This window comes from Macrosteles quadrilineatus, unplaced genomic scaffold (assembly GCF_028750875.1).
Source record: "Macrosteles quadrilineatus isolate MER2022 unplaced genomic scaffold, UCM_ALF_1.0 Scaffold_7__1_contigs__length_78375512, whole genome shotgun sequence".
NCBI classification, from domain to species: Eukaryota; Metazoa; Arthropoda; class Insecta; order Hemiptera; family Cicadellidae; genus Macrosteles; species Macrosteles quadrilineatus.
This window is the reverse complement of record NW_026542600.1, coordinates 40,173,180-40,197,387: the sequence shown is the minus strand read 5'-3', so window position 1 is coordinate 40,197,387 and position 24,208 is coordinate 40,173,180. Positions and strand designations below refer to the sequence as shown.

At 36.1% G+C, this 24,208-nt stretch overlaps 1 protein-coding gene across 8 annotated transcripts in view; it reads left to right on the top strand.

Annotated features, from left to right (window-relative positions):
• LOC128997897 (protein daughterless) overlaps positions 1-24,208 on the top strand; it is a 101,535-nt gene that overhangs the window by 58,686 nt on the left and 18,641 nt on the right. For 7 of the 8 annotated variants that reach the window (XR_008491165.1, XM_054423694.1, XM_054423690.1 and 4 more), the window contains 4 exons: positions 15,759-15,849; positions 17,318-17,460; positions 20,218-20,469; positions 21,735-21,908. Coding sequence is in view for 7 of the 8 variants with exons in the window: in XM_054423694.1 (XP_054279669.1) it covers positions 15,759-15,849; positions 17,318-17,460; positions 20,218-20,469; positions 21,735-21,908 (660 nt within the window). In the remaining variant the exon portion in view is untranslated. Of the gene's footprint in view, positions 1-1,859; positions 2,173-15,758; positions 15,850-17,317; positions 17,461-20,217; positions 20,470-21,734; positions 21,909-24,208 lie in introns of those variants that run through there. The other variant, XM_054423693.1, reaches the window with a different exon arrangement.

Here is a 24,208-nt window from a genome sequence, read left to right as displayed (position 1 = left end):
TGAAAATCAATTAAGACAAATGGAAATTCGCTTAGTCGGCAGGTTTGCTGCGGCGGGGGTATTTTGTTATCGTTTGAGTCCTTGGTCGAATTTCTTCCATTAAGGAAAAAAGATTTACCCCGGGATTGATTTACCTTATCGTTTTATGGCTTCATTTGACAAAACCGTATTCGTCCAAATGTGTATCTATATTAAATTGGCTTGAACGTGTAGGGCATATGCTGGTTATTGTGTTTGCGATCCAGTAGGACCAGGTTTTGCGAACGAGGATTTTAATTTGTTTGGATTATTTTTTTTACGTTTAAGTTGAATCCTTAAAACATTGAAATATTCAATTGTCATTACAGTCATTATGTAGAGCAGAAAAAAACTATATAGTATATTGTATTATTGTTCAACAATACAGTATTAGTCAATGATATAGCGAAATGTTGAATACAGTAGATTGTATCCAATGGTATCTATATGAAGGATAAATTAATTGTTACAGTTTGCTTGGATACGGATAAAATTTTGCAATTTTTTTATATTTCATACTAAGCTATTCCATTGCCCCTATATGTAGCTAACGTATTTAAGTACTCGTTAAACCTAACGTTATTTAAAAACTGATTACATCTAACGTATTTAATTAATATTTTATTAAAAAGTAAGCAGATAATCGGAAATTCCTAGTCTGGAGGTCCGGAGCGGTGATAATGTCAGTATCAATATACAGGGTGGCTGGTCATCAGTGTCACAAAATTTTGTTGGCGTAAGTACAAAGTAAATGCAGTGTAATGATGCATATAAAAGGTTCCAAGTCCGAAAATTAGCTTCCCAAAGAATTATTTTATGTTTTACAAAAATAACTATGTTTTCAAACTTAATACAGCTATTTCTCAATTACCTGTAAATGGATTTGAGTAGACAATGTCATTTTCGTGTTCTACATTAAATTTTGAATAAGAATAATATAAAATGACGGAGTATCAGTTGTAAAAACTCTATTGTAAATAGATTCGAAGATAAAAATTAAGATGTTTGAAAAAAATTTAAAAAACATTGGTCTATTGTATTTGTTCACACCCTGTATACAAGAAAGTGTCCGAATATGTTAAAAACTGCGCCATTTTATAAGCTTTCCAACCATATGCTACACTATTGAGGTTTAGATATTCTGTTGTTTGTTTTAGTGGGTTGAATACCAGAAAACAGGGTGTCTTTAACATTTAAAACATAGAAAGCCGGTATGTATTAAGCAAAAGTTGTATTTTTGTTTCAGCTTTAACAGTAAAAACAGTAAAAAAGTTCCCTGTTTTCTGGTATTCAAACCACTAAAACAAACAACAGAATATCTAAACCTCAATAGTATAGCATATGGTTGGAAAGCTTATAAAATGACGCAGTTTTTAACATATTCGGACACTTTCTTGTATACAGGGTGTGAACAAATACAATAGAACAATGACTTTTAAATTTGTTTCATACATCTTAATTTTTATCTTTGAATCTATTTACAATGGAGTTTTTACAATTGATCCTCTGTCATTTTATATTATTCTTATTCAAAATTTAATGTATAACAAAATTACAGACGTCAGTGTTTTTATTAATATCAGTTCAATTGGTGAACTCGCTAATAGCAGTACCTACAGTATTACAATTTATCGTCGGTATACACCTAAGATTATTGTAGGGATTTGTCTTAGTTGTATATATTTTTGAACTGTTTGCCATGAGTGTATGGGTTGGTAGGGAGAAGGCAGCGTGTGGTAGTGGCCATTGTTAGTGTCGCCAGTATACAGTTGGCAACAGTGGGTCGTCGTCGCCGCAGACTGCTTGGTGCCTACTGCCAGTGCCTATGGTCAGTTGGTCACTCTCGGTCTCGGTCTTTGTTTCTGCGTTGAACCCCTTTTCGAATATTTTCGTGTTATCGTGCGCAGTTTAAATTCGTGATCATTTGTTTGTACACAGTGTTAAAACATTACTCGGTGGTTTTTGATTAATTTGTATTAATTTAATCTTTATATGCCGGTGTTTGGTTTCACGACTGTTTAGTTATATAAACTGTTTCGATACGAGGCGACAACCATGAATGAATCAAACCCGATGAATTCTAAAGACTACATTGGGAGACCTTATGACACCAATGTACAGAGAGCAGTCTCCCACTGGGGGATGGATAGCGGGGTAAGTGTTTTCCCACAGGGAATTTCCTGTTTTATTATTTATTACAACTGCTGTCTCTGAACTTGAGTTTAATTTTTCTAAGGATGTTATGCTGCTAAAATTGTTTTCTTGATTGTGTGTTCCGTTAAAAAATTAACATCATTTATATCATTTTAAAGGACTGTTTTAGGTAGAAGAGAGAAAAATAACTCATGTTTTAAATCAACCGATAGGCATTAATACTGAAAGATGGTTAATTAAGTTCAACGTGTTCTAAACCGTTCAGCAACTTTTAAGAACTCATCATTTAGGCCCTTGTCACAATTATTCTCGGGACACACTATAAAATTGTGGGGTTCGTTATACTATCAGCTGTTGTAAAAATCGGCAAATTTGACAAAACTTGACCTATTAATTACTTAAATAGATATGTTTCCCTCCCTTTTCTTCTTACAGTATTTATTCTATAAATTCTAGCTATTGGAATATTCTAGCTATAAGATCTAGGCTTTGGTCGGCTACTAGGTTACATATCGACACTGCTACCAGTTGTTGTGGCCGGCTTGCAAGGAAAAATACATCACTTGGATGATAATCGGATACCAATTGAAGAACTGCCTCTACCACAATGCTAACAATATAACTAGATTGCGATTAGAAGAGTTGACAAGACCGTTACTTGCTATAGGTTACTCACCCCGTCTTCTGCATAGAACGCCTGACTGACGTCATAATCCTTCCATGTAATGCCGTGGTTTTACTGCCCAGTCCGTATATCGTGCCATTGTTTGCGTCCCAGCTCGTAACCTTTATATAAACAGATCTGGACTGGGCAATGGCAGCGTCGACCGCTCACATTGTGTATGCTGAAGAATTTACGATCAGGGCAAGGACCTACACGGGTTGCAGTGTTCCTTGACTTCTCTCAAGCGAGGACGTTTAATGAACACAAATCTTTGATGTACCATTACTGAAAAATGTATAAAATGCTAGTAATGAAGTAAATAATGATCCGGGACGCATAAGCTTTACATTTGGGAAATGAAGCAATAATATGTTCAAATTTTGATACTCACTAATCACTATGACTATGTGTAAATGTCATGCAAATTGTGGTTCTAAACTATCGTTCATTTGTCTGTATTCTGGGAAATCGAAAATATTTCTCCGTCGATAAAATCTATCTAGGGAATAATTTCTTCATAATTAAGCTATTATACAGGGTGTCCATTAGAACCGTTTTAGGACTTTGGGATATCAATCCTCATGCTAAAAGAAAGAACCAAGGTCATGCATGTGAAGGTATGTCCGAAAATGCATATTTACCCAGATATCCAACATTTTGTTTTTTATAAAAAAATATTTCTATCTTTAAAGTTTTTTGACAAGTTAACGTACACAAGACCTATTATGGGAAAAATTATAAAGTTGGTCCGATCAGACTTTTCATAATGGCGGCGTTTTAATTTTTATTACTTAAATAACTAAAAAATGGACAATTTTATAAAGGAATGTCGAGTACAATTTTTTTAGCATTTTAAATTTTCTATCCAACGATACCAAGAGCATAAAGATCGGACGAGAAATAACTGCAATATAACGTTTTTGTGTAAGAATAAGGCAAAGTTAGTGGGGATGCACTTCATTTTGCCTGATCGTACAGCTAAAAAAAATTATATTTCAGTTATTTGTCCATTGTTTGAGTTATTTAGGTAATACAAATTAAAACGGCCGCCATTTTGAAATTGCTAATCGGACCAACTTTATTATTTTTTCCATAATCGGCCTTGTGTACGTTAACATGCTTACCAAGTTTCATAATCATCGGTTGAAAAACTTAACAGGTAAAACTATATTTGTATAAAAAAATGGTGGACATCTGGATAAATATGCATTTTCGGACATACCTTCACATGATCTTTTTTTCTTCCTTTTAGTACGAGGATTCATTTCCCAAAGTCCTGAAACGTTTTTGAAGACCCCCTGTTATATTTAATCGTCCAACGCGTTGACATTTGCTTTAACATTTTTGTACTCTTGTTTTTAGAGAACAAATTACTCTTGAATCATACAGTACTTTTCCCGACGGTTATCAACACATAATAATTTATTTATAATGCGATTGCAGATAATTGTTTGCATATAACCTCCTACAGAATTATGAGTACAAAATGTCTACAAACAACAAATCACATGGATGGCGTATTATGTGTAAATGCCAGAGTCTGGTGGTTCTAAATCATTGTTAATTTGCCTCCTAATAAATATATAAATACTTATCTGTCAAGAAAACTGTCTACCGGGTCATTCCTTCGTGTTAAAGCCTTAATAGTATATTTCATCACTATGGCCTAAAGTGACTCTTTTTGACCCGAGGTCGGAAAATGAGCGAGGGTTAAAAAGTCACTTCTTGCCCGTGTGGTGAACTATATTTTCCGTCATATTGCACTATTATTTGATCAAACTATGTTACAAAACTTAGAGTAACCTCTTATAACTACTTCTAACTTGTTTTCAATTTGATTTGGTAATAGAAACAAGCAGCTGTTTAGTAAATGATTCAATCGTTTCGTGTATTACGATTGTGTTACATACAGTACATTATACCATCGATATGTCAAACGATCGACAATAGGCTAAAACCTTACCTAATAAATCAATCGATAAATAATTTCGATCGATACGATTGCCTCAATCGAATTTTACAACTATTTACAACAGCTGATTTTTACTCCCTAGACACTAAAAATGATTTTTGCTCCCTAGAGAGTAAAAATGCTACTTTAGACCCGCAACGCATGCAAAAACGGCTGTTTTTGATGCAGTGACAAAAAATATTTATTAGTCCAACGTATTTCTGTACAATTATAATTATATTATTTCATCGTAATGTTTACTATTTTTATTAGAGTACAAAATATAATATTTTTTCATAAAAGTTTGTTGATGATTTGTAAATGTTTATAGACCATCGTTGAAATAAGCCCTCAAAGGAGTAAAGAGTTAAAAAACTTGTAGGAACCAAAAATATTTAGCCTTCGATTATTAATATCTGAAACTAGTAATTTTGGAAACTTGTAATGCAAAAGTGTTATACAAATTTAACTTGAAAATACAAGCATTAAACTGAAACGTAAATCTGTAAATACAGAACCTTTTATATTTACTATAGATTAAATAGATATGAGTAATAGATATTACTAGACGTTCCCCACTACAGACAAAAACGTATTTTTGTTTTTAGCTAAGCGAGCCTTCAGATTTTAATGTGGGTTCCGAACCACCGGCGTCGTCACCCACACTATGTTATCGGGGTGGTAGATGTATTGTCATCAAATCATCATTTGAGATATGGACGTAACCATGTGTACAAACCCTCTCCGCCTTGGATAACCAGGTTGTAGCTGATGTAACCAGATTCTGGCGATGGGTACTCATTGTTGGTAGTCGCGAAGGCTAATTGAGGTCAAATAGAAGGCAGCGACAGCGAGAGTATATGGTTAGTTTCTATGATGTCATGTAGTTGTCGTCGATCGCCGCACGCCGCACGACCATTGCTCAAACAGTGTTTAACCACTTACTCTAACTTTGTAAGAGGCTTGAACTTATAAAAAATAAATGTACCAGATGTTGTAAGTTAACGAGTTTAACTACATTTTTGTCTGTTTTTGTAAAATTTCTTTAAATCACATGAAAGCAATTTGAACATGTAATCTTATATTTATTTGTATGCAGAAATCGAAAAATGTTAATCAGTTTTCACTATATATATATATGCCCACACCAACTAGGAACACTCAAGGAATTATCAGTTAACTACTGACGAAAGGATTTTAAAAATATCCATTTCATCAAAAGGTTCTTTGATTAATAATTCTTACTTTTTAAATTTCTCAAGCTTACTACTGCATTTTATTTTCAGCTACTTTCTTAGGTTAGAATGATTGTTTAACGAATTTCCTATATAGGGAATAAGCTATTACCGTAGGTCTCATGGTAAGACCTAGACCCGGGACCGATTTTCTTTTTCGTTGTGAGGTCCCTAGATGCTAAAAACACCATCCGTTCAAATTCATATATATTTGTATATATGTCCGTTAGCACGATAACTCGAGCAACTATCCGATTTTGATTAAATTTGATATAAACGTGTAAACCTACACATTCGAACGAGTTCGTGAACCAGCACGATCGGACTATTGGAACAGGGGTTTTATTGGGTAAAAATGTTTTTTTTTTACCCTGAAAACATAAAATTTCGCAATTTCTTTCCAAACCATTTTGTAGAGCTCAAACAACAAATAATTTAGTAGGCTATATTGAAGCATTGTTGAATGCATAACGGTTGTGGAGAAAATAAAAAAGTGTCATTTAAAATTCCCATGGTTCTTATGGGAAAAATGAAAACTGTTGTAGCTTACTTGTTAATGGATTTATGTTGATAAAATTTGGCAAATTTATTTATTTCATACTATACTATTGACGTTTGGTCAAAAACCCCCTTTTACCTTCCCCGTAGCAACAAACCTAAGCACTCGTTAAATCTAATGCTATTTAAATTGGGAATAAATATGTCTTATTTATGGAAATATTTTAGTAAAATTGTAATCAGACAAGTGGAAATTCACATAGTCTGCAGGTTTGCTGTGGCGGGGGTATTATGAATATATACATATCATACGTATTTCAGTTTCTCCTATACAGTTATTTGTCAAATGTTAGTTAATTTAAGATTTCCACTGCCAGTTGCAATTCAAACACATGCAAGATTTCAGTTCCCGAAGGTTCACATCTATATTTATATTTTACTTCGCAACCGACCGATAGTCTTCAGTCGCATTTTATCACTTCAGCTAAGTGTTAAAAGAAACCGTTTCTACGCCAAGTACGATTTCACACCATTTCCCAGAAGTGGCGTCGCTGGAGCGGCGCGAATAAGCTGAAAAGGAACAATAACTTGTCACGGGGTATAGAATAGCTCACGGTTATTATTATTGTCGGGTCTGTACAGTGTTCACTCTCCAGCCGGCATTGGACCGTTCCTGTGGTTCCGTACATCTAGTTAAATGCATTTGATGTTGATAAGAAGTTGATTATATACGATACTAACACATGATATTCACGGGTCCTCATAATTCTCTTATGATACTATAGCACTTCTATAGTACAGAGTGATTAAACAGTACCACAATGTCAAAAAGCAATATTTAACTAAAGAAACGTAATAGAACATTAAACGATTATAAAGAGATTTTTAAATAGCATTCATCCTAAAACAACTTTCCAAATGTTAACAGAAGGATAGAATAGCCTTCGAAATAAAAGTATCAATTAATTATCGGCTAAAATGGCACATAAAGACTTCATCTTATGTTAAAACCCATGTATGCTTAGTTTTCCCGCGGATTCTCAGAACCCCATATACTACGCACATTATGACAAAGGAGTTTCCTGTAAGTATTAAAATTGTTTCATCGCGAATCACAAATAAACCGTTTGTATTTTTCTCTGAAACTGTGGACTGAGTTGAGTATCGAGTTGCTGAATTGCGCCTACTACTCCAGGGAGCCACCCGATACGTTCATTCACCAAGTGGCGGCCCTCTTCGACTGTAAAATTGAGTAGGATAGGTTAGGATGACATGTAGACAAGGCCTTCTGTCGGCAACTCACCCCTACCTGGCTTGGACTTTGCGCAACTAAGGAATACTTTTTGGGACCCTTTGAGGGCTTGGCGCAATTAGGGACATCTTTGGTGCAATTAATGCACGACCTCGGGTTGATATCGCTCGGTTCAGGAGAAGGACTATATTAAACACAGCAGTTTTAAATGTCGGTATTCTTGAATCACATGTACATTTTGATTGCTTCACTAGACAGAATATTGAATAGAGTTATCAATTGTCACATTTTATCGAGGGTTTTGTTATTATTGGACCTATTGTACAAGTGCTAACGTTCCAGGAGTTCTTGTCAGCTCTGAGGTCTAGCTCTTTACCAATCTGTCATATCAGTTTATGTTACTTATACTTATCACCACAGAAGCTTTGCCACTTTATAGTCGTTGTGTACGTGTGGTAATCGGACCACCCGCGACCAGCAACACTGATAAGACTGCAGACGTGATAAGTAGATGATAAGACCACAGGAGCAAGTACAGAACTAAACAATGCGTTAACTGGATAATGATCCTGTTAGGTATTACGACTCCAGACAGTAGTTATGCTTTATGGTCATTTTATTTTTCGCTTGCAGTTTCACACGTTCGTAGATATGGTTGATAGGCTGTTATTCAATTATCCATTTCCCTCTTATTCTTTGGTTCAAATCCTTCCAGTCAAAAACTGCTTTCAGCTATGTGAAAATAGCGTGAGTCGGGTGATTATGAGTCTACTATAAGGTTTAAAAAATACCCCCGCTGCAGAAATCCTGCAGACTAAGCGAATTTCTATTTACCTGGTAGAATTGTCTCTAAAATGTTTCCTTAAAATTATTAGATTTATTCCCTATTTAAATGGCATGTGTGACATGCTTAGGTTGCTGCAAGAGGGAAGGTAATACGCATGTTTTTTTTTATAAAAACATGCATAGCTTATAGTATGAAATAAAAATTTTTGCCAAATTTTATTACAATATATCCAAAAACAATCAAACTACGACAGTTTATTTTTTCGTAAGAATATCACGGGAATTTTAAATTAAACTTTTTTTATTCCTCCGTAACCATAGAAACGCTTCAATGTACTTAATTATTTGTTTTTTTAGATCTACAAAATTGATTGTAAAGAAATTGCAACACGTTATGTTTTTAGAGTTAAAAATGGGAAAATCCCAATTTTTACCCTCATAAAACCCCTCTCCCATAGTACGACCAAGCTGGCTCGTGAACTCGTTCAAATAAACGTAGGTTTACACGTTTGTACCAAATTTGATCAAAACCGGATTTTTTAAAATCCAGTTATCGTGCTGACAAACACATATATAAAGGTCCATGTGATCGATTCATGTGATAATAATGAGCATAAAATATCAGAAGATGTTGAAGCGTGCCATAAAGTGTTGTTGTTGTTTTCATTCCTTTCCGTTTATTTAATTCTCGAACCGTTAATCGCTTGATAACATTTACTACTAAATTTTAAGGTGATACATATTATATAGTACGTCTAGAGTAATATACAGAAAAAAATATAAATCCGATAAATTGTTATGTGCTGTATTCAGTGCATATCAAACACAGTACTGTACGTAATCTAAAACCACACGTGGTTTGTGATTACTACATACTGACTTCACGTCGCGACGGCTGATACCACTATTGCAACATCCAACCACCAAGGAAGACAAACACGACTGTAGGGTTACAATTGAGAAGATCTGTACTACAGGTTTGGAACGAGTTCAAGGCCCAATTGACCCATAAAAATGATTAAATATTCTAGAAATAGAGCGTTTGTTTATATTGGGGATCAATTGGTCTATTTGGCGTTAAGTGCGGCGGCGGCGAGTTGGGCTAACCGAAAACAACTATCAATCCGATAAGATCAACTGAGAAGAGAACCGAGAGTGCGTGCGGCTCTTGTATTGTTTCGCCTACAACTTGTAGACTTCATAAAATTCAATACTTTTATATCAATATAGGTTGGTAATGTACTTAGTAATGTATCCAGTGACATTTGTAATGTATTTGTTAATATTTAGAGGTAAACTGTGGTGCTTGCACTATTTTCTGTGACTTTTAAAATCTTTAGAAGCTTTTAATCTACCGCTTCAAAGCCCAGATGACCTTAGCTTCATGTGATGTATTATATTTACAACATCAATAATGCATCGGGTTTTAGTAAATAAGAGTATTGAGGGGGTATTTGTATTTGTGTCGTGTAAATATTTTATTAGGATTGATCGTTGTTGGGATTCCCTATGTGAAAAATCATTAGCCTGTGCTAACAACATTCTAGCGCTACATAAAATCTCGAAGCTCGTTTGATCTCCAATAGAAATTTATGATCGCTTTATTACATTCGACTGTCTTAAACTCCGGTACATAAGCTATGTACAGCCAAACTCATATATCATCCTTTACATATGTTTTACCATAAAATCATTAGCCTGTGCTAACAACATTCTAGCGCTACATAAAATCTCGAAGCTCGTTTGATCTCCAATAGAAATTTATGGTCGCTTTATTACATTCGACTGTCTTAAACTCCGGTACATAAGCTATGTACAGTCAAACTCATATATCAGCCTCTACATATGTTTTACTATAAATAAACTGTAGTGTAAAATTGTTTTACCATAATTCTCCCAGATGGTATTGAAATCATTAACTTGCCTGATGATGTTTATTGCTTTATCTACAAGTAATGTTATGTTGGGAATATTCACTGCGTAAACCAAGTCCTTATGGAGGCTTGCGATCGTAACCGTTTAGTGGAGCGATGTCTGTTGCTAACGATTAGTGTACCTACTATGTCTTATTCTCATCTAAGCTATTTGTTCTTGGTATTTTAATTTGTTCCTGAATAATGCTTTGCCACCTTAGAACATAATTAGTTATCTATTTTGCTGTATACAATATTCGTAACATTTTTTCTTGAACGTGTGGAGAAACTTCTTACTGTTTCAGATACCTATTTAGTATCAAAAATGGTCCTGCTTGGTTTGGTAAATCTAGTATGTTAAAACCTTCCGCAATAAGGAAAAAGAAAATCTAGAATGTTAGCGTCGTCTGATTCATAGTAAATCCTCGTGATTTAACAAGGTATTCCGTTACAATCCAAACATAGCTTCATGTTTAAAATATTTTTAAGTTGGTAATGTATTGTATGAGATGGGCGGACTCAGGGTACTGGCATGTCAACCGAAGTCTATTGTGCATTCTAACAGTATGATAAAAAATGTGCTGCGCTCTGTTAATTCGTTCGCTATTAAAGATAATTGATAATTTTCCGAGGCTTTTGAAGTAATCTCGTTGTTACTTCATTTTGAAAGATGCTGAGAACTTGAAGATTGAAGACTTGAGATTGTTGAGTAAAAGCGTATTTTTTATTTTATTTTTCGACAGAACTAAAAAACCTTGATATGACCCCGAGGTGGGAGGCACGGTATGTTGTATTCACGTTCACGGGGTACGTACTCGTACTGTGGGTACCAAAATATCTCCCGCTGGACGCCAGACAAAGAGGCCTCTCTTTGAACCTGGTCCAACTTTGTTTCTCTTTAATCACTTTGTTCACTCTACGTTTGTTGCATTTCACTAGTTTGTTTTGAAACTGCAAATTCTTGTTTAGGTCTTTTCTCAGCCAGTTGTCATAGTTGGCATGTTGTTTGTGTTTCGTGAAAAACATGTTTTTTAATAGATAACAAATATATTTTCTGTTTTCGATAACTTATATTTTACTTGAAAGTAATAATTTTATAGGGTCTAAAATATTTGCCGCACCTACCCCAAAAACTGGGGTGCACCACGACAACTAAACATTACACTGACTGTAGTGGCAGCAACAGAGGCACTGTCGTAGTCTGTGCTCATGTGAACGACCTCTAGTTTATACTTATGTCACGGCCGTGCCTACCAACCCCTAGGGTACACCAAACCAACTAAACATTACACTGACTGTAGTGGCAGCAACAGAGGCACTGTCGTAGTCTTTGCTCATGTGAACGACCTCTAGTTTCTACTTATGCCACGGCCGTGCCTACCAACCCCTAGGGTACACCAAACCAAACCAACTAAACATTACAGTGACTGTAGTGGCAGCATCAGAGGCACTGTCGTAGTCTGTGCTCATGTGAACGACCTCTAGTTTATACTTATGTCACGGCCGTGCCTACCAACCCCTAGGGTACACCAAACCAAACCAACTAAACATTACAGTGACTGTAGTGGCAGCATCAGAGGCACTGTCGTAGTCCACTGCACTGTTGTGTGCGACCAGCATTCAGTGGGCAAATCCTCGACTTTGGAAGTAACCTTTCCTGGAGGTGAAAACGGGCAAGTACCCGCAGCTCACGGGGACACTCAAGGGCAACGTAACTTTCCGCAGTGTGAGGGCAACGGTTTGTAGGTACTTATGCAAACCTATCCCTGTCTCTGAGCACGGACGGTATGGTTATCTTGAGTGTGGGGGGTTCTTCCCGGAACCTCAATTGAGTCAAGGGTGTCGCCACCTCTGGTGGATAGGTTCATCAGGGTGGGTCCCACTTCTATACCTGCCTCCTTTTGGGAAACCCTGATGGCCTGGCAGTGATGTTGGGTCTGACGGGCAAACGAAGTAGATCGGGTGCTGGGTCCGAGCCCGCCAGGGGTATCTGGGGATCTATCGCTCTGGTTATCTCTGGTTTCCCAGCAATGGGTAAGGCCTCGATCGGGCAGCGGTGTAAATGGGAGGTTGGGGTTCCCCCCGTCAGCGTGCTGATGGTCCCCTTCCTCCTGGCTATTGATGGCGGGTTCTGCCTGTCAGGGATGAGATAGGTCCCGAGTGTTGCTTGCACTAAATGCGTCGGGGCGCTCTACTATGGACCTCTAGGTTCCGACCTAGTGGAACCCAGGTGGAGTGACGCTTAAACAAGCAGCCGGAATCCCTGGTTAGGATTGAGGGGCAACCCTCTTTCCGAAGGGTCTGCTTCGGCAGCCGGCGAGCCTGATGACCTTAAGTCATCCGCCCATGATGTGCTAAAGGTTGATGCGTAAGCTTCGGCCTACATCATGGGGCCCGGGTATGTCCTGAAGGATAGGTACCGGGTAAGCAGTCAGGGGGCTTCGGCTCTCATGACAACAAATAATAATAATAATAATAATAAATAGTCTGTGCTCATGTGAACGACCTCTAGTTTATACTTATGTCACGGCCGTGCCTACCTACCCCTAGGGTACACCAAACCAAACCAACTAAACATTACAGTGACTGTAGTGGCAGCATCAGAGGCACTGTCGTAGTCTGTGCTCATGTGAACGACCTCTATAGTCTATACTTATGCCACGGCCGTGCCTACCTACCCCTAGGGTACACCAAACCAAACCAACTAAACATTACAGTGACTGTAGTGGCAGCATCAGAGGCACTGTCGTAGTCTGTGCTCATGTGAACGACTTCTAGTTTATACTTATGTCACGGCCGTGCCTACCTACACTTGGGTACACCAAACCAAACCAACTAAACATTACACTGACTGTAGTGGCAGCAACAGAGGCACTGTCGTAGTCTGTGCTCATGTGAACGACCTCTAGTTTCTACTGATGTCACGGTCGTGCCTACCTACCCCTAGTGTACACCAAACCAACTAAACATTACACTGACTGTAGTGGCAGTATCAGAGGCACTGTCGTAGTCTGTGCTCATGTGAACGACCTCTAGTTTATACTTTTGTCACGGCCGTGCCTACCTACCCCTAGGGTACACCAAACCAACTAAACATTACACTGACTGTAGTGGCAGCAACAGAGGCACTGCCGTAGTCTGTGCTCATGTGAACGACCTCTAGTTTCTACTGATGTCGAGGATGTCACGGTCGTGCCTATTTACCTGTACTTTGGATTTGCCACCCTCCCCCTTATCCTCTATTCACCCCCTCTCTCCCACCAGATAACTTTGATAATCACGTTTTGCTAAATTTTAATCGGCCAATTTACGAGAAGAAGAAGAAGAATTTACGACGGGAATAAGGTTTTATTCCAGTTTGTATGTGTTATGACATACCAATAGGTATCTTTAGGAGTCTTATAGGTAACTTATTCCACTCAGCCTAATAGTTTATTATGTTGCTATTAGTCAAGATGTTTTTTTTCCTCCGCTGTAAATTCAGTGACGGTGTCACGTTCTGATTTGACTTCGATTTATTTCGCTCAAAGGTACTGCTGTGTAGTGGTTGGTGTGATGAGACCATTTATCCACATTTCTTTCTTTCATCATTCGGTTGTCGTTGGGTTGGTAATATCTTTCACTCATAAACCGTATCAGGTACTGTTTTGTTGCAGCTGGTAACACCCTTGCTACAACCGGCCCCTCTCATTACTGTTGATGTATTAGCTTTTTGCAAAATTCTCTTCCCCCCCCCCTCCATGTTTAAACGCTACTTACTGTCCTCTCTTTCCTTTTAGTAGGAGAATAATGTCCTCTTAGGCTTATCACTAGCATTTATAACTGAAACACAATTTTTAATATATGCTGTTTACTGGTTACAATTAATTTTAAAATTATTATGCTTTAGAGTTTAATTTTAAAGTTTCCACGTTCCAAGAATTCATTAATACGAATTGTCCCTTCTCTAAATAACCTTGAAACCATTTGCACGTACGGTAATACTCATTGCAAAAGTTTTTTTCTATGACCTTATAAACATCTTAGGGTAAGCTTATAAAGTTGCATAGCTACATAATGTTTGCCTCTTCGTGGAAACCTGACTAATTTCTGCTCAATTATTCCTATAATTTTGTATGATTAGTGAAATCGTTTGAAATTACTGTTGTGTCATGGGATAGGTTTAGTTAAACATCTAATGCTCACTACCAAACTGCTCTGGATTAAAGTGTTTATACTACTTTAATAGAAAATACACGAAAATGGAGAAAGTTTACGAATAGTTAGCCTTTAATTTTTGTACTTTCGAGTACATTCTGATTTGGGGAAGAGTTATATGTCGTAGTATGCCTGCTCAATAAAATTTTACGAACTGTTAACTTCATATAAAAATATAATGTTAAAATTTAAACCCGTTTTTCATTATTGTTTTGAATACGACCTCGTTTGATGTGAAGATGTCTGGTCACGCAGCCCGCTGCAGTGAGGGATGCGTTGTGTTGTTTGAAGGCGCCCGAGGGTTTCCAATGTTTTTCTTAGTAGGTTATAATAGGTAATTTGGAATGTCATCTAGGTTTACATATTAAATTTAAAAATTATATTAAAATTATCTTTCTATATGTTAATATGATCTGTAATATTTGCCATAAAATTAGTGTTTTTAATTTTGTGTTGTGTTTTAATGTACCTGTACCTTCCTTGGATAAAGTAATTAAAAACTAAACCATTTTTAGAAGCAGTACTGTACAACAGTAAAAAGAGTTAACAAACAATTATTTCTGTTCATAAAAAAGAAGTAGGTTGATGGATCTCAAACTGTTAAATTAAAAATCCTTTCTAAATAATGATTTTCTTGTGCTTTTTGACATTCTCTAGCAATGTCATGTTGACAAAGGACAATTATGAGATTCTTATTCTGATTCTGAACTATAATACTACCTACTGGGTATAGACAATGATAGAGCAATGACCTTTCCTGGTAAACTACAAACTACCAGTTTTGCTCTTCAGTTAAGAAGTTGGGTCTCGACAACATCTACATAAAGCTTGGTAGCTATCATTCTAGTATTTGTAAATTTTGAAAGCTCTTAATTTAAGATTTGGTATCATTAATTATTGGATCCAAATTACGTTTGCTACTGCAGTTTTTTGTGATTATGAGGCTGTAATGAGGGTTTGTCATCGCCCGAGGCTACGTTTAAAGGAAACTCCTTTGATGGACAGCTGATGTGTAGTAGGCAGATTCAGAAGTGTTTGTAACTTTTGACAAAGTTTTGTATTTGTTTATAACGGTTTGTTTTTTTTACAGTATGGGTCAGACGAGTTTGGAGAGGCTTCACCACGTTACACCTCACCCAAGGCATCTGCTGGTCTATATACCTCGGATCCTTATTACCTAGGTGAGTACCTCACTGAATAGGTAGTCGAGCTTTTACATATGCATTCCTACAAAAGGTCAACATTATAGTAATAAGACCAGGATTTTGACCATTCCCTGGCTAGAAAAAGACATGCTTCTACATAAAAATATTCTTTATTTTTTACACTGATTTGGGTACTGTAAGTGAAATTTGGCACAATTAGTAGCACAAATCTTGTAGGATTCAGAAAAATTACCTTAAATTCTAAACCTAATCCCAAAAGTATTCACTAAATTCTTGCATCTTCAGCCTTCCAAGAGACAGCTTTACAATTTTATGTTGATAGCCAACTGTCAATTTAAGTAAATAAAAGCTTGGTATTTAAACCTTATTGTCCTTTTACTTTACATTAAGGTTGGCTTGGACAAAAGGTTTTTTAAACAAAAGGAATATTTCACGATTTTAACAGTAACATATAATTGTTGTATTTAAATACCCCCGCCGCAGCAAAACCTGCCGACTAAGCGAATTTCCATTTGTCTGAATTGATTTTCAGTTAAATATATTTTAATAACATAAGGTTTAACGAGTACCTAGGTTTGCTGCTACAAGGAAACTAATAAAGTGTGTTTTTGAGTAAAATATTGATAGCTTAGTACAAAATAAATAAATTTGCCAAGTTTGATCAAAATATATTCATAAACAAGCAAACTACAACATTTGACAATATTCTCCATAAGAATAACATGGGAATTTTAAATTTACAATTTTTTTAATTTTCTCCGTTACTAATAATCGAACAAAAATACTTTTATATACTAAATTATTTGTTTTTTTAAGCTCTTTAAAAAGGTCTAAAGAGAAATTGGGAAATTTTGTGTTTTGAGGGTCAAAAGTGAGAAAACCCAATTTTTACCCCATAAAACCCCCCGTAAAGCCCCGTTCCCATGGTCCGATCGTGCTGGTTCGCGAACTCATTCAAGTTTATCCCACTTTACACCTTTAAACCAAATTTCATCAAAATCGGACAAAAATTACTCAAGTTATCGCGTTCACGGACGTATATATATATATATATATATATATATATATATAAGTCTATATATATATATATATATACATATATAAAAATTTGAACGAATAGTGTTTTTGGCCTCTGGGGACATCAAAATGAAAAAGTAAATCGGTCCCGGGTCTAGGTTTTACCGTGCCACCTACGGTAATAGCTACTTCCCTATAGGGAAATTCGCTAAAAAAACGTGCAGTTTCATATTTTCCTGTATCAATAGTATGTTGCAATTTCTGCCTGCAATATTTTTGTTTATTGTATACTGTCAATATTTTTCTCAACTTTGAAAACCACTCTAAATTAGCAACATTGTTATGCTGTACGTTGAAAGTCTGAATCTACAAATTAACTGAAGATTACTTTAGGACAAATATGTAGGTTAAAATAACAAGCTGTTTTTTATAAATTTGTATTCAATGTATCTACTGATGTTTACAGATGGAGGGGCAGGCCCCGGAGACCCGTGGACGGGTGGAGGTGGTGCTGGCGGAGGCCCTTATCCCGGGGGTTACACGGCCCCGCCACCTACTGCGCAGGCCGCATACGCATCTAACAACATTCATCTGCCTCATGACAACATGGTGAGTACATCCACCTTGCTAGCCAGCCTAGTGTGCCTTGGAGTTAGGGGTAGTTTTGATTATCCGGACCGCCTGAGTCTTAAAAGGACTTATATTCAATTCCTTAAAGCTTACGTGAGCTCATAAAAGTTTTCTTGCTTTCAATGCAAATACAACACATGTTTGGTGATATTTATCTGTCTACAGTCTTGATTATTAGACAATTTTACTTAAAAGGATACTATATTGTTAGCCTTATTGCTTTGTTACAGACTGCTATTAGGCTTGTTTGATCAAATACCATTAACAAACTTGAGCTAAAATATTAAGTCACGGTAGCAATATTGTGGTAGAGACAATTACCCAAAACATCGAAGAATTTTCTTCATTACTCAATTTCACATTGTTGTAATTTACTCTATCATTGAAAGAGTTCATTTACTTTAATACTTTACTTTGAAATGGTGATCATGCCATGTGAATGTAGGTATTTAAGCCAAGTATGAATGGAGATGAGCGTAGGATGAGTGGCGCGATCTTGTAGTCTTGTTAATGACTAAGGCCGACATATTCCTTGGACACAGCTGTTAATTAAAATCCCATAGGTTACAGCCAATGGCAACTAAGAGACCTGCAGTTCATAGGGGAATCCAAACCACATTTTTGCCTTGTAATTAACGAATTGGTCTAATTATCAGGATATTACTGCGGATAATCGTAGTCCACAATAATATCCGGTGACCTCCTAGTAGCTGGATTACAGGACGACGCTACCATCCCAGTCTAATTATACGTACCCTGGCTTGAAGGTTCTTTAGGGGTTGGTTATAGCTTCTGAGAATTATACATTCTTTCTGCATGTCTTCCATTAGAAAGTCAGATGTGTCCCCAATTTTGCGCAGGGTGAAGGGTAGTAAACATTGTATGGGTTTTAATAGGTACAGGAGTTTTCTAACCCATAAGGGTGGTATAGGTTCAAATTGGTACAGGAGTTTAGTAAAGATGGGAAATACTGCTACTTTGCAATAATAGTCAGGAAAGTTCCTTAGCGTTTTGGTAATAGATTAAATAGTACTAATATTTGTCACCTATCACTTCTTCCTCATGGTTGTTCCAGCCAGGCGCTGTTAGTAGAAAGACAGGATCAGGCTATTTCACTCGCTCGTTGTAACAGTCCAGACGATGTTAAAAAGATAATCGTATTATCAAGGTACTATAATATTTCGTGATGCGCACTGTTAATAGGAAAACGCGATCAGCGATAGTTATTTCATTCATTTGTTTAAACAGTTCATATGACGTTACTAAAATAATGGGGTATTCTTGGTCATTTATTAACAGGGTAATAGGTGTCACTTCAGTAATATTATCTATCCTAGATTGTTTATTAACACCCAACTCTAGGAGTTTGCAGATTAAGCCCGATAAGATCAGATCAAAATTAAACCGTAGTTAGTTTGTTTCTCGTGAGAGTCCAGTGTAAAGTGGGAGGTGTTGCTCTTTGTGTTTCTACGTCTTTGTGTACTCAGGTGGAACTTGAGACAAATGAGTTGTCATGTGTTTGGTACCTTTACATTCTGTTCATCTGCCGTTGCCGCTCTAGATACCTTTAGTTACATCAACTCTTAGCAGATTCTTATTGTGTCTTTGTCCGTGGAGGCAAGATTCACATTGTGAGTTTGATCTTGTGCTAAGCAATGTCTAGTGACGAATCTCAATTGTGAAATTTGTTGTTAGTGTAGATTTATTTTTGTTGTGATGTTTGAAATTATTGTGTAACGGTGAATTCTGTGTAACAATTAGTTAATAAACCGTTAAATTGTGTTGTGAATCAATAGGTCAGCATTGCTAGAGTAATGGTCTTGCTTAATCATCATAATGGTCCAACAGATATTGTTGTGAAAATTAACCCTATCTGTAAATTAAGTCATACCTTATGCAATTGGTATTGATTGTACGTTACATTAATGAATGAATCAGTATATAGTTAGTTTAGACAACTTTTCTGTTTATTTATTATTTTTGTTTATGTAAATAGCATACTCTAAGTACAACAATTTATTCCACTACAATTTATTTAACAATCTAGTAACGATTGATCTGCCCTCGCTCACAACATTTATAAACAATGTAAAGCTGTGTATGTAGTTAGATATTTGTTTTTAATTCTGCAGCTTTCTATACAAGTTATCGAGCACACAGCACATCGAGCATGCTGTGCTCGATCGCATGCTGTATGCATATCGACCATTAAGTTAGTGATTTAATTAGGAATAAGAGATTGTAAACCTGCATCAAAATGTTTAATTGTTGGCTATTTACATGTGTTTTAAATTGGATCGTTTATTGGAGAAAACCCATAACATAACCAACTTGTTTTCGCAGTTGTGTGATTTCTGCACCAAACAATGTACAGTATTTCAATTTTTACATCAATAATATACTAAAAAGTCAAAATAAAACAAAAAGTTTCTGTAATAAATTATTAAATTTCCTAATAGGGTAGTAGCTATTTTATATTTTATAATTCTCTTTGTACCTTTGTTTGTCATATCCATTACAATTACTGTTAAAAACATTGGTATCAATTAAATGTTGTATAGTCCTTTTCAAACCATCTAAAACATTGGAGAATTTGTAAAAAATTATTTTTTTTAAACAATGCAAAAGATTAGGTTTTTGATGTTTAGAGCATAAACCATAAAAAGTTGTCCTGAACTTGATAATAGCTAGGCCTACTTCTGTACTTGTTTGTAACTGTCTTAATGATTGTTGCAGGGCTACGGAGCCATGTCACCCAACGGTGCCGGTGGTTCAGCTCCCTCAGTCCCTGCGGCACCAAGTGCCGACCCCGTCACCTCCCTGGGGCTCGGGGGCCCTCCACTTACCTCCGGGCCCCACTCACTTCCACCCATGTCCAGCTTCCGTGGGCCTAGTGGAGGTCAGTCGCCGGCTGGCATCCTCTACAACCCCTCGCACAGTCCTGTCGTACAAACACCCGGTGACACACTGGGGAAAGCTTTGGCCTCCGTAAGTGTACTTTCCACCACCTGTATGTTCCAACTGTATATTACCATTATTTTTATCTTGTCTTTCGTTCCTTTTCCATGAAAATTATCCATGACTGAAAGATCCACTTTTCGCCGAGCCCTAGTATTTTCAAATCGCCTTGAATTTTTTTATCACTTGCCTTTTGCAATAATTATAGCTCAGGATGGTAAGATGTCTCTGTTTGAGTTTGCTGGAAGTTAGGAATATTATGATACAAGTAAGATGAAACTATCTTCAATTTGATGTAGAATTTGACACTGGATCATTCAACCCCAAACTAGTAATCCACTGAATAATTAAATGTCTGAAGACGTTATCCTTTATACATTCCAATTTGTCTTGGGGGCAGTAATATTTATGTTTTTATTATTGTAGTTGTTATAATTGGCTTACACATAATATTTTAACTCTGAATGAAACCAAGTATACCGCAATCTTTATCGCTTCAACCATAGATAAATCATACTCCCTTAGTAGATTTGTCATCCTTATGGAACAGCTGAAGCCAATTTTATTGTTTGTTCTGTACGTCCAACTGTAGAGGTTATGTTTTGTTTATAATTTGTTTCTTGTTATTTCAGTCATTTAAAACCTCATTTAATCATATAAAACGATTTAATCATAAAGAATAACTGGTCCCCTTGTTATATAACCAAATAGTAAAGCACAAATCATGAAAATAACCCTAAAATAATAGAAACAAAATGTGGTCTACCCCAGCGATCAGTGTGGACGTACATGAACTAGACATGAAAAACAAGCTTCAAAATTTACAATGGGATGAGGAGTCTACTTGTGTTGCTTAGTCTATGCTTCAACCGACTCTTTTAAAGAAGTTCTATATTACGACAAAATATCAGTGTTATGTTTTGTGACTTTTTATTTTGTCTATTAGCCACTGAACTTTTACTTTCTCAGATAAGCTAGCTGAACTCTGTCCCCCTTTCAAAATATCCTATAATCATGATCAGTAATATTACTAATACAATAACAAAAGAGTAGAAGAAAATGCAGCTTTGTAACTCTTTATCAACCATGAGAACATGGTAACAACAGTAATAAGTCCCTGGTACCAGTTGCGGGATGTGTCCTGGTTTTACACAGAGAACATGTAGCAGACTATTTACATCCAAACAAAACTCAAGGTACCAAGACCTGGAATGATTGGCTTTGGATAGAAACGTACGTTAAACAATATAACACTTAATACAATTAAACTCATATTCGTTTATTACCTGTTGCAGATATATCCCACAGACCAAAGTGTCAGCAGTTATAGTTCAAACCCGTCAACTCCGGTGAGTTCCCCTCCACCTCTGACTGGCGGGGCTCCCAGCGGTCCCGGGGGTCAAAACTGGCCCCCACACTCACACCCCGCCTCCCCCCACTTCCCACCTGACCATCGGACATTACATATGGTGAGCTACACCTTCATTTCAACATTTTAGTTGCCTAAAGATGTTCTTGGTTGGAACATATTATGCCGATTAAACACAGAAGACCCTGTTTATTTTTTTTCCTAGAATCCGTTTCAGGAACAAACTTAGAAGGGATTTTAGTCTAAATTCCTTTTCAACTTACTTGTTTATCCATACTACCCGTCTATGCTCACTCTATACTTACTCCTCTTGTGTTGAAATTTTAATGTGTTTCCTTGATTCAACATTAATTATTTTCTTATTATCATTCTTTTATTGAATATTTTCTAATCAAAATAATGTGTCACATCTTCGTTTGGATTAAATTTAAAACAAGAACTGCCACAAGTGCTATGTTAACCCTGTGACGTTGACTTAACAAATTATTTAACCTGTTGAAGACTGGAATGAGTTACCCGTTTCTCCCACATCTTTGTTCAATTTCAAGCTCACTTATATTAACTGCTCTCTGTGTCTTGAGCAGTTAAAATAATCAGATAAACACTATTAAGTCCTATTTTGCGATTATCTTTTTAGTTCATTCTAAATTCCATTCATAAAATTGTATATTTTCTTTGTACAACATTCAATACAATAAGTGAATAGAATCAACTATAAATGAGAGCTTGCACAGAACACAAGACTGCATCCATTTACTTCAACAGGTTAAATTATTTTAAAATAAGCTTACAATCAACCGTTGAAGGTAATAGTACTCAAATCTATTCAACTCTAAGCCTGTAGATTGCGAGGTAAGTGTTTTTATTTAGGCTACAGTAAATTCCAACAAATCAATCTCAACATAATTCTGATTTTCAGAAACAAATATCAGCACTATACACTAGTTGAATTATTTATAGTTGGCGTATTTATGTCTACTTTAAGATTTCATAAATTACGTTTTCAAATCAGAAAACAGTTGGAGTGGTTTGTTGGTGTTTGGATAGAATACACAGTAGATCTTCTATTATCTGGCCTTCATGGGATGCTCGGTCGGATAACCTGATGAGTATGAATCGTAAACCTTCCATCAGGCGAAAAGACAAAGTTGAATTTATACTTGCAAAGATTAAGTAAGAAAAAATAAACTCTGTTTCTCAGGCAACCTGGCCTTGAATTAACCTTCTGTACTTCTTTTGAGGAACTGCAAAGCATTCGATTTTAAGGGGTTTTAGTTATTGGAACGAACTGGTCTTGATTTTTGTCAGGGTACGCCCGATAACTAGAATCTGATTACTAAGTTAACTTCCAAGAATCTATTAGTTCGTTCACCAATGAGCCCCAGACGATTGATATCTTAAATAAAGTTTTATTCAATTTTACCAAACGCAGAATTAACCTTCGCATGTTCTTGATGGCACTTCAAAATCAGTTCATCCCGATGAAGGGTTGATTAGGATATATTTGTGGTAGTTACAGCGCTCCAAATTAAAAAAAAAAAAAAAAAAAAAAAACTCAAATTGGTTACATGTGCAACACCCTGAAGTGACGTAACTTCATTGAATCCTCACTAAGATTTATGTAAAAGACTATAAAATGCTGTGGCTTTATTTTCTACATATACATGGAATGTGACTCACTAACATGTAAAATGATTATGCATGGGTTAGTCTGACGGGTAAGTGTTTTTGTTATTAACCCTTATTGTAAAACTCGTAATCGTTCAAGTAATTCATCTCTATTCTATATCTACTGGAGTCTAAATGTGATAAATAATAAGAAAAACAAATGAATGTGATGTGATTGTATTTGTTGTATCACCAAGCAAACAGTAGGCCTAACTATTACATTCATTGAAGAAGATTGTGACCGCAACAGACTTAATTGAGTTGACAGAAGCCACTTATGGTTGAACAGAGGCCAGTTAAACAAGGTTCTGCTGTGCTATCCATATTGATTGCTTGCTTAAGTCACATTTTTATTGATGCCTTTATTTTTATTATTTGCTTATTCTTTAATTACAATTCCTAGGGGCGGCTGGTTAGCTCATAGCAAATGTTACTGAATACATAAAGGAATATTGGATAAGGGTATACAATATTTGTATCTTAGTGCAAACACCAGTTTGTGAAATATTTTTCAAGATGATGCACATTTCGGAAAGAGTGATTTTTTAAATATGAATATTTCACATAAAAATAAAAATGCCTTTAGAGCTATGTTTGAAATAAGGAAAATCTAATGTAGTTGTGTGTGTTGAAATACCAGCGCTATTTGAAATACTCATCAATTTCTATGTAAATAGGGTAGACATTTTGTTTCCCGACATTTTGTTTTTCAACATTTTTAATGTTTGAATT